This window comes from Pelobates fuscus, chromosome 5 (genome assembly GCF_036172605.1).
Source record: "Pelobates fuscus isolate aPelFus1 chromosome 5, aPelFus1.pri, whole genome shotgun sequence".
NCBI classification, from domain to species: domain Eukaryota; kingdom Metazoa; phylum Chordata; class Amphibia; order Anura; family Pelobatidae; genus Pelobates; species Pelobates fuscus.
Window position 1 is genome coordinate 191503818 of NC_086321.1, and position 12133 is coordinate 191515950.

General features: G+C 41.2%; 1 protein-coding gene across 3 annotated transcripts; it reads left to right on the forward strand.

The window, feature by feature from the left end:
* Nucleotides 1–2016: 2016 nt before the first annotated feature.
* Nucleotides 2017–11826, forward strand: C5H14orf93 (chromosome 5 C14orf93 homolog). 3 transcript variants are annotated; one of them, XM_063457136.1, is made up of 8 exons: nt 2017–2103; nt 4153–4203; nt 4762–5520; nt 7172–7513; nt 7810–7871; nt 7945–8060; nt 10596–10708; nt 10874–11826. In XM_063457136.1, the coding sequence occupies exons 3-8, from the start codon at nt 4975–4977 to the stop codon at nt 11279–11281; spliced, it is 1587 nt and encodes a 528-aa protein (XP_063313206.1). In that variant the 5' UTR covers nt 2017–2103; nt 4153–4203; nt 4762–4974; the 3' UTR covers nt 11282–11826. The 3 variants fall into 3 exon arrangements, with proteins under 3 accessions (XP_063313206.1, XP_063313208.1, XP_063313207.1); XM_063457138.1 differs by having other exon boundaries at nt 7957–8060; XM_063457137.1 differs by lacking the exon at nt 2017–2103 and having other exon boundaries at nt 4184–4250.
* Nucleotides 11827–12133: the final 307 nt, after the last annotated feature.

Genomic DNA, 12133 nt, shown 5'->3' on the forward strand with positions numbered 1-12133 from the left:
GCCTGGTGGCAAGACACTCAAACAGAGTCAGCCCTCCCCCTCTATGGACCAGCGGGGGTCATCTAGGTCCCCCCTTGCTAGCCCAGTGAACTCACTCTGCGCCCGGAGGACCGACTCCTGCCACATGGAGATCCTGGCTGACACACCTAAGATGGTGAACGAGTTCCCTGAACAGGGGCACGTGCAGGAGCTGATCCTACCGAACCTGATAGACGGCATGTTGCAACGCCTAGACAGGGTATTTGAGAGGTTTTGGCAGCGACTGGAGGCTCAGGCGCAATCCTCACAGCCCAAGGCACATCGGAGAAAGCGCAGTGGCGGGGGACACGGAGACCCTGACTTCCCTGTCGGGAAATCATGCCCAAAAGCACCTCTCAAGCCTGATACTGACCTGCGGGCCGGAGGGCCATGCCGGCTGCTGCCGCAACGCTCAGACCAAAACGACGGAAACTAGGTAACCGCATCAGACGTAAGGCAACCAAAGTGCCTCACGGCATTCTGGAGGCGGTGACATCAGTCTCACGTGCGGCTCAGCCCACGGATTCCAGCGACACACCCCCTTGCACGCCGGGGAGGGCGAAGAAGATGCCCTGACATACTTCCCTCACGCAGCAAAGCCTAGAGACTCTCCCGCACTACCAAGCAGAGGCATAGGCTGCAGAAGCTGTCCCCCACCACATCCCAGCAGAACGCTGCACACTGGTGTCGCTGAAGCTCCATCTACAGGCATCGGATGAGTAAATATCGGCACAGACCAACTCTTCTCTGCAGCCATGGACTCTAATACCACACTGTCAGTCCATTATTGCAAGGAAGGGCTAGCTGTAGTATATGTATACCTCTTAACACCAGGAGCACCCAGTGGTACTAACAATAATAATCCCACTAGTACTGTCAAACATGTTTACACCTATTATATTTTACTGACCGTCTATGCCTGATCCTAGCTAGCTATACCCTACAATTGACAGGGTAGTCCTGGTTACATTTATATGCCTAATCTAGATAATGAATACCTGACAATATGGCAGAAACTATACGCACAGCTTTCGTATACACCTTGCTCACATAACTCTATTTACCCTACCGTCCGTTCACATAACCTGTTTATTTTCATACTTACTACTGTCGATCAACTGGCATATTTACCTTCGTTTGCTAATGTTATAATGTTGAATCATTAAATTTCAAAAAAATGTGCAAGTTCTAAACATGCCAAACTTATGTTATACTAGGTTTCTTACGACTGCGCTTGTGAATGCTGTTGTGGCAAGAAAAGCACTGCTGTACCTATTTGCACGCACAAAAAAAGTGACAATATAGTATGACCTATCTAAGAATAAAACATGAAAAAATTTGCCAAAAAACACATTTCCAATTTTGATGCTTATTCTACAAAACAGTAAAAACTAAATAATTAGAATGAATTGCAGTGATGTGTGTTTGATAAACTAATTGTACATGTGTAGAGTGGGGTTAATAAACCTGTGCATAAATAGAACCAATCTGGGTTTGTACAGAATTTTTCTCTAGGATTTCACCTGGTACTCTCCTTGATAAGCAGGGTAATTTGCAAAAATATGGGATTGTTTAATTAAACAAAGGCTGGGGATTATCCACAATTCCAAGTTAGTGACTAAATCCCCATATATAAACCCTAATAATAAGTGGAAACCGTGTTCAAGTGAAAATGGCATCAAGTGCTCACACAGCCCAGTTGGATGAACACAGAATGTTTCATGTGATGAATGGGTATTGCACAGTGCCATGATTGCCATTACCATGCATGGTTATGGTGATTTACTGATACACCATCTGCTATAAGAAATATATATATTTTTTTAATATAAATATTAAATCTGATATTGGGGGTGTACTGCTAAATGTGTGTACTCACACACAATAAATAGCAGGTTTCAGTGTCCTTTTTTAAAATGGGTTAAAATGTACCAGATTCCCCTGAAGGGCCCCTGTGTACGCAGTGTGATCCCACCTTCCTGTGCCCAGCTCTCCAATAGAGAGGCTGGAGAGGCGTGTACCAGCTGTGCACCCGGCTGTGCACACACAGCACCAAGAATACAAAGGGGACATGCTGACCTTCACGTATCCTTTAACAAAACCGAGAAATGCAACTCATTGGGGGTATCAGAGCACCCCAAAACCACATTTATTGACCCTTCTCTTCTCTCTTCTCACCCTAATCCAGGCTCTTTTCACAATGCCTCTTTTCCTGGATGTATATTCACTCTGTGCCCTTCCTACCCTCCCCCTGCTGGTATATTCTGTGCTGTCTTCATACTTGTATCTTTAACTCTGGTGGGGGTGGCTCCTGGCTCTGTATCATGTTTAAAGGGGATAGGTATACTTGTAAACCCTATTAGTAGTAAAATGAGAATGTTCACATATTGTAGAATTGTTACTTTTACTGTTCTTCTGTGAGGGGAGTTGGCGAGGAAGAGGTTACTTGTCCCATGTGGGTGTGCAGTTTTATTCCTCCTAGTTACGCTGTGCCAGGAAGGGGTTAATGTGTGTTGATTAATTACTCTTGCTGTGGGCGCTCTCTGGCACTCCAGCTATGATGGACTATGTTTCCCATGATGCTCAGCCAGTCTTCTACCGGCCAGGTGTAATGAGATGCAGCATCCTTGTGAGGTTAGGGCCATGTGTACACATAGGGCAGTAATAGGTGATTGTGACACTCCAGATGTGTGAACTACATGTCCCATGGTGCTCAGTCGGCCTTGGCTCTTATTGAACAGGATGCCCAGACCTGTGACAGTGACTCCCGAGGCTGTGAGTCGGGCAACCTTTTGCACTCCAGATGTTGTGGACTACGTCTCCCTCTGTTACAGCCACAATGGTGGCAAAGCATCATGGGAGATGTAGTCCACAAGATCTGGCGAGACTATTGTTGCCTACCCATGCACTCGGCAGTCAGAGCTCCCATTGCCGCCCGGGTACCCGGTGCTGCCTATCCGTGTCTGGCGGTATACAGGGAGGGCTCAGCGGGAGCTCGGCGAATAAATAACGGGTTACCAGTCGGAGAGGGCAGTGTGTGTGCCGCAGTGAGGGCTAATGAGAGCCTCCCCACCCCATGGTGGCGCCCCCTGGCATGCAGGGGGTTAATGAGTGCGGTGCGAGGGCAGCATTCGGTAGTAAGTGGACCCAGCCACCACCCCCTCACCCCTTATTACTGACTGTCCCGGGCAGCCAATCGGAGCCCAGTGCGGTGTCACCCAATCGGCTTGCAGATGGGCGTGGCTTTGGATGCACGCGAGGTACACGGCTCTCTGTATGTCGCGCGTACAGAAAATGGCTTTGGGTTGCGTGACGCAAAGTCCATTCTGTATACAGACCACGCCCCCTATGTTTTTCGTCACCCAGCGCGGGAAGGTTTGAACTACAGTATTGCATGTTGTAAGAACACCTTCACTCCCCTTATAGAGCGAGCGCATCACGTGGGATACAGACATACAGCAGGGAGCTGCACACTACACACACAGGGGTAGTCACACACTAGGTATGTTCATGGGGATATTACACCGGAATAGGGGAATTTATCCATTTATAGTGACAGACACTATGCCTTTTATATTATAGGAAAAGGAAAACAAAGGCAATGTTGAGAGCTGTGTTAATGGGGAATACAAGTGAGTAGGGTTGCTGGAGAGATTGAGAGAAAATGGATTTGTTTCTTTTTACGAATATGTAGATTTCTTGTTTGAATAAAGAACAGCTTGGCAACACAGCTTAGTTTTGAAGTTTAAAGTGTCACTTTAAGCACCACAACAACAGTGCATTAAAGGAACACTCCAAGAACCATTACTACTTTGGTGTGTCATTAGTGCACTGGCGCCCCATCTTACTTCTTACCTGGATTCTGCCAGAAACTGCACCCCGCCTCACTACTAATGCCTGAGAACCAATGAGCTAAGACTGGCACTGAAAGACACAGCAAAAAAACCTAATGGAAGTTCCTGCATTCGGAACTTACAGCATTAATAATGAAGGCGGGGAGCAGAGACTAGCGGACAACAGCTAAGAAGTCAAACTTTATAAACGGTTTGACTCCTTACAAGGGGCAGGACATTCCTGACACCATAACCACTACAGTAAAACAATATTATAAACTTCCTTTACTTGTTCTCACAGATTATGCAAACTACATCATCAATGTACCCAGTACTGCGTGAACTACTGAAGGTAATGCACAAGAGGAATTTACCATTCAAGAGTCTATTACATTTTAGGTACATGGGAAAATAGTATTCAAGCAAAATATGTTTAGTTGTGTCACTTGTATCAGGCAGAATAGATATTACCTTCCTGTACAATATACACAAGACAAAACATCACCAAAGCAAATTATCCCAGCACCTGCCTTATAATTCTATAGAATATTTAGAGTAGAAAATAATCCCTAACATATTAAAGAAGGAATCTACAGAAAAAAAAAATATTTTGGAGCATTTTATTTTGGAGGAAGATTAGTCACACAACTAATTTTATAGGGAAAACATTGGTGAAATAAAAAGTGGAGTGTTAAAAAAAAAAACGTTCTTAGGTGTAAAATGCCTTGCCGCACTAGTCACAAAGACAGCTGGTGAAAGTATATGGTTTGAAGCAAAAGTATTCATTTGAGAAACAGGGTTACTGTTAAAAGACTATATAAGGAATTTTTGCAATTAAATTGTGGAACAGCCAATTATTCGTGCATCTGGCAAAATACTAATACAGGACCATTCTAAATATTTATTACAGGGCTTGAAGATCCCCTGGAGCTAGAAGCCATGACAGCCCAAAAATAAGACAGTTGGATTGCAAATTTTCTGAGCATGTAGCATTGAATTCTATGGATCTACGTTTCTCTAGCTCCAAAGGCAAATCCAGTGTTCTTTACAATTCTACAAACCGTGTCAGACTTCTAGTGTATCATAAATTGTTTCTAACCCTGTATTTTTTAGTGTTTCAAAAATGTCATTTAGTGCCACCATTCTGTTCACTCCTCCACATGGACAAAACGAGGCTAAGTGTGGATGTAAAAATGAAAACAACCAAGCAGGAACTGTTCATGTTGAAGGAGTTACTCCTGTCACAGTAACTGGACAAGGAGTTGCAGTCCAGGGATGTGAGCAACTTCTACACCTTATCTATCAGAGGATGGAGAAAGCAGTAGGACTGGCTGAATCTGCATTAAGTGTAGCTAAGGAAAATAGCAACCTCTTGAGTAGCCTACAAGAGGAAGTCAGCAATCTAAGAAAGTTGTGCGAAAAACCTGAAAGAGCCAAAACTCCAACAATTCCCACTGCTAGATGCAAAACGCCAGATGACGAAGAGGTTGAAGAAATTGGGGGTGTGCAAGTTGTTATAGAGGAATTAAGGCAGTTGGGTGCCGCATCTGCATCTTTAGTTCCTGGACTTCACACATCACCTATGGACAGGAATTTAAGAGAAGGATGTTTGTCTGCTGGCCCTCCTCTTGGCGAAACTACGCCACTCCTTAGTCCCATGCATGTACCGGTAAGTGAATGCATTCATTCCTTATAATCAGTGGTCTATCCATGAGCTTTGTTCTTACCTCTCCTTATGTCTATATTTTCAAAACTACGACATAATTTTGCTCCATCTGTCGTGTTTCCATGAAATGCAATTTAAACAAAGACTCCCATCCCAATAACATCTTAATGACATTTCAAGGAACACTATAGGGTCAGGAACGCAAATGTGTATTCCTGAACCTATATTGCTAAACCCACCATTTAGGTGGCTTGCCCCCTTAAAAGTTAATAATTCTCACCTTATTTCCAGCGCTGTGTGGGTCTGCCGGCGCTAGCCCCACCCCCTTGTTGACATCATCAGAATTGCCCATTTTTAGTCAATCCAATGCTTTCCTATGGGGAATTGAGGTGTCCCTAGGGGCAATGTAAAATGCCTGCATATAATGATTATATTCACCAGAACAAGTGCATTAAGCTGTAGCTGTTCTGGTGACTATAGTGTCCCTTTAAGTTGTCATTGGCAAAAAGAGTGTCCAGGCACCTTCTTGCTTTCAGGAATTAAACCATTTGGCAACAGTTAATGCCCTAATTTGGGGCTTTGGCATTCTTGCCAACACAATGGAATGCTAAATAGCTATAGAATTTCACAGCTGTAGAAGGGAATGTCCAGGATTTTTAATATAATGTTTACTGACCCTGTATAATTAACAAATATGTGCTTGTGGTCTTGTCTTATAATGAAATTAAATGCAGAAATACCGTATTTATCTCTATCCTGACACAGGATGCCATCCATCTTGGCTCCCTGTCAATCACTGTAATTAGCTTAAATTCAGAGTGGCGACAAAAAAAGAGAGACTGGCAAGAGAACACTTTTCTGGCAGAAATAATGATATATCTGCATCACTACAAAAATGACGTATTCAAAAATCACGTTTAGGGCGGAAGGAATAAAAAATTCTGACAGAGTTAATAAATTGCGCTAAAAAAATAACTGTAAAAGTGAATCTTATCCATTTTCTATTTCCCCCTATTTCCCAATGTGTGCATGGACTAAACTGAATTGTAAAATCAATTGATAAATTCTATGGTTTTGATTAAAAAACAACGGCTGGCAATGGAGTGAGCTCGGAGGGATTGTCCAGAAAGAGGGAGGGGAGAGCTAGCAAGGGGAAGATTTTCCCGTCAGTTCTCAGCGTGTTGTGGTCGCTGACAACAGACGATTTTATGCACAGTACATACAGCCAGGAACATAGTTCTGGGTTGCCAATGTTACGTGTACTAGGAGGACAGATGCCCACAGCACACAATTAAAAATAACTGCATGTGCAGTGCTTCAAGCATAAACACTGCACATACATACCTCTACCACCATGTTAGGAAGTGGTCATGTTGGTTGTGGTAACTCTTTAATAGAGGCCGCTCCGATTTACAGCACCCCTGGCAGGTGTACTGACTCCTTACCATCAGATGCACGTAAACGCAAATGTTTATTTTTTTCACCAGCAACTTGTATATTAATCCCTTCTTAATCATGTTTAATAAAATCATTGATACTTGTATTTTTCTGTAGAAAACTGTTCCCTTATAATAAGTGGTCACATTAATAAATGCTTTAGACAGGTAATCATAAGCAGCATATTCAGATTATCCCATTTATTTTGCTCTTACAGGGTATTGACGACTTCTTGAGTCAAGATGCTTCTGCTCCAAGGATTTTAGCTCCCAATTTTGTAAAGCAGCTTGCTACCTCCCGGCCTCATGGAGATTCAACAGATGTTTTGTGTGAATCTGTTCCCCCAGTTTTAAAGTCCACACATTCACATCTTTTGATTCAAAAAGATGGATCCCTTAGTCCTGGTGGGTTAATGATGGCGGAAGCCACATCTGGTACAACTGATATGCGGCAACCAGCCTCACCATCAATGTTCTCTCAGTTCTACACTGGATCAAGTAGCCGCCAGAGAAACAATGGTCAAAAAAACTCCCGTCGGAAACGAGACCTGGTTTTGTCTGTAAGTTTGTATTCTTCAATTAGGTGTTTTTTGTGTGGTTACAGAAATGTGTTATTATAGCGAAAACTTTTTTTTTCAAGGGCTTAGTCAGGGAAATTGCGATGAACACTTAAAATGTGTATTTTTAATTGTCATCCAAGTTACTGTAAACAGTTTACATTGTAAAACAAAACCCTTTTTTTTTACATTTTTATTTAATTTTCTTGATTGCAAATATGTGATTTGTTGTATTAATTGATACACAATGCACATTTTCTTTATATATTAATAATTACATCTCTTGCCTTTTTTTTCAGAAACTGGTGCATAACATTCATAACCACATCTCCAACAACAAGCGCTTCAATGGCTCAGAGAGGTGAGGATTGTTCATTTATTGTGGTGTTATGGTTTCTATTCCTTAAACTAAAAGTATGGATTTTAATCATTAGATCCCATTACAGCATCAAGTCATCCTGGAATATTTCTGTTTTAAAATTCTTGGTGGAGAAGCTGAGACAAGAGCTTGTATCCAGTATACACCACTACACAGATAAAGAATTAAAAGGTGAGGTTCATTCAGTGCCCTAGAGTCCATGTGTTTGTCTATATAATGTGTGTTTCTTTACACAATTATGAGTCATAAATACACTTCACAAGGCAAATGAAACAACATTCCTATACAGAAAAGTTCCCAATGTTCGGTTTTCCACAGGGCATCTAAAGTACCATGCACAATATGCAAAGTACAGGCCGCACAGACTGCTGGAAGCATACCATTTCAGCCTGAAGCCTTGGTTTGTATTTAATTGAATGATGCCTAGCTTCAGATCACTGGTTTCCCATTCTGGGGAATTTCTGCATAGTATATTATTTACATGCAATAAAGTTAAACATCTGATTGTATGTAATATAAGTTGCTCCAGTTGTAATGACTGTAGTGTAGTCTTTCAACAAAGAAAACAGCCCAGTAACAAATGGAAATATATGCAAAAAACATTATTTTTAATCATGTCAAGATGCACTCAGGAATTTCATTCAGAATGGGTTAATGTAGAGCAGGGGAGCCCAAAAGGTAGATCCCCATATCTCCCCCTGACGAGCCTCTAATCCAGGCGAAACGCGCGTCGGGTTTACACCGACATCAGCTCAAGATCGTCATCTGCTTTCCGTCATTCCATAAAAAAGACTTCATTCCTCCAAATACCTGACGATCGGGTCACAACATCTGCCTTACTATAAGCTTACCCTAGTGGTCTCTACAGCCCTTCGGAAGTTTAGACAGTTAACAGACCGATTGCGTTAGGAGAAGATACCTTATATATTTGTCTTGGGAATTTGACATTCTGACATAGCAGTATTGGAAAGTTATCTCTATACCGATTTGGGTATTGATTTAAACCATTTCACAGTGTATATATATTTTTTCTTTACCTACTCACTATTGTGCCGTCTCACTGGCACACTCTCTTTACTATAACTAGTGCCCATGAAGGCACTATTCCTTTTCTGTCTCTCTCCAAACATAGACATTTTGACATAGGAGCTATACCTGCTAATTTAGCCACTGTTAGTTTCCTGATAAATCGTGAGCACAATCGGATGCCACACAGGACTAACAGATGACTTAGAGTATCAAGAATACTTACGCAGGGAACTTGGTACTGGGATTACAGTGTACCATCGGATACACATAATTCCATTCAGTACTAGAATTATAGCCCATGTAACAGGACCTACTTCATTATCCGAGCCAAGTGTTAACTCTGCAAAATCATATATGCATTTAACACCCTCTCAGACATAGTAGGTACTCAACACGCAACCTTGCGTTTCGATTGGAGTACCCTGTCAGTATTGGCTCAGTACCAAACTAACAGACTCGCTACAATTTGTCTGACTATCGGATTAACTATTTACTCTTTGAGAAACCACGATTACGATACATATAACCCCACTTAGAACTGGAGCAATAGTCCACGTTACGGACTGACTTCATTGTCCCTGTTAGGTGTTAACGTGGCATCGGCTTAGTGCAACATTGACAGACTTGTTACATTCTATGTTGTCCGTTTGACACAAGTTTTTGCCTCTATTTTGTATATACACCAACATCGGATACAGTTGTATCAATGAAGTAAGCTAACTAGATTGGAAGTTAACTCTTTACTGACCCGTAGTGGTCAATTACCATATGACGCTACTAATACACTGCAATAATTGAAATGAGTTTTTTCCTCTAGGCATCGTATATTTCACTCAGCCTAGTTTCGTTCACCCATTTCCCCCTCCCCTTTTCCCTATACTCGCTCTTCCCTTCCTATTGCCACTGTCCATTACATTGGATTAGATTAGGAGCAAAGGATTGGGTGGATTGATTATTATTCTTTATTATTATTTATCATTTTTGTGTTCGTGCTCTAGTCTCTGCACTATGTGTTTTTATTATTAATAAAGTATTATTACCTTTCGACTACCTCTCCATCTTGTTGGTATATACACCTATTTAGGTGAGTGACAGACGTCTCCTCTTTTCTTCGTAGATCCCCATATGTTTTAATACTACAACTTCTATGATACTTTGTCGTTCTAAAAGCATGCAAAGCATCATAGGAGTTGTAGTTCTACAACATCTGTGAATCTACCTTTTGGGTACCCCTGATGTAGAGTAACATAAATAAGAGTTGTTTTTTATACCCCCTGGAATTAATGGTGGTGGGTTATTAAAAATCTACGTAAACTGAAACTGGGCTGTTACATGTTCTCCCTTTTGAGATCTGGATTTGTGTCATAATTCTCAGAGCTGTGCATCACCACTCTTAACTGCTACAGACACATTAACTCATAGGAGCTATCAATGCATTTTGATCATAGATCATCTGATACCTAAGGAGACAAGATACTTTCAGCTTGAATAGTACCATATCGCTTTTCAGTTTCAGACTAGAAGCAGTGCTCAGATTTGTTGTCCATCAACATACAGTGACATTATAAAATAAAGTTTATTAAATGCATCTGGGAATTTGATTTGGGAAAATGAGTTTCTTTAGTCAAAGGGAATGCAAAAAAAAAAAACCCAAAACACTGTAATGTTTCTGTGTAGGTGCATGTGTTGCTTACTTTCTGACTAAGAGGAGAGAATATCGGAATTCCATGAATCCCTTCAAAAGCCTGAAAGAGAAGGAAGAAAAAAAACTGAGAAGCAGGAGATACAGGGTAAGAGGAACATAATGGTCAATTATATATTGTAACAATAGTTTAATAGCTTTTACACAGCAATTTTGCACCTTATTTAAATAAGTGTATATTGCATCTTTTTCCCTCTCTAGATCTGAATTTTTGTATCTCTCTCTGACAATATACCATTTATGTTTTAAACAGCTGTTTGCAAACCGTTCCTGGGGAGTACAGCAGTTTCCATTGGAAGATCAAGCTCTTTGGGAAGGAGTGACTGAAGAGTTGATGTCTGATGAAGAGGACAGTCTCTCAGAGCCTGGTGTCTGGGTTGCCCGACCACCCCGATTTCGAGCAGAAGAGCTATCTAGACTATGTTACAGAATAGACTCCCACTCTAAACATGGCAACAAAGCCAACCGTATTTATGGTGCCCTCTGTGACCGGCTCCCATCTGCAGAGGCACAGCTACTTCCTCCACATCTCTATAACCCAGACTGGGAAAGGGAAGAAGAGGATGAGATGGGAGAACTGGACGGTGTAGAAAGGGGAAGGAAATCATTCTGCCCTGATCTCAATGCTTATATACAGATCAAAGTGGAGAAAGATGAATGACTGAAGAGCAGAAGCCGCTTCCTTATATTAAATGACAAACCAAACACAATTTTAGTGGAGGGTGGATATTAATGATAAGGAGGAATAAGAGAAACCCAAATAACTGTATGATACAGGCAGTGGAGACATGTTAGAACTGTAGGTGAAGAACATCTGTTTTCTTATGTGGTTAATGCACACCTTTACTATTCAAAATAAAGTGCTATTTTATTATATTCATTTATTAATAGGAAATACTGCGTTTCAGCATATATTTTATAATTGCTTTGAAATTAAGTATGACGATAAACATTAGAAGCAAACAGAAAATCAGATCCCATGATTTTTAATATTGTGCTTACTTATCCCTATATTTAACAAATATGTATTTGTGAGGTGTGAAAAATTGAATTAAATGCACATATGCACACCTTGATAACCTCCAACTACACACCGTCCACCTAGCTCCAAGTTAAGCATTGTTGTAAATTATATCATGGGCATCTGGCTGTCAGCATAGAGAAAGCAAATAGAGAAGATGAGAAATTAAATACTGGGGGGATTTATCAAATAATTTTGCACACTTTTTCATCTAATTTTTGCTGTTTTGAGTGGTGGGCACTGAATTGTTGGCGCAATTTATTAAGTCTTTGGCTGAGAAGAGAACATAATTACAATTATTGAGCAAGTCTTTCTGGAGTGGGAGGGGTGTGACTAAGGAGGCAGGCTTATGGTGCAGAATTCTGCACAACATTTTTTTGCAAGATTTGAACATACAAAAATGCAGCTTATTAGTGCCAAAACTATTATATGCGGTGGAGTTGTATTAGTCTCTAAGGGTCCCTCTAATACACATTAAAAAGGAAACATGGT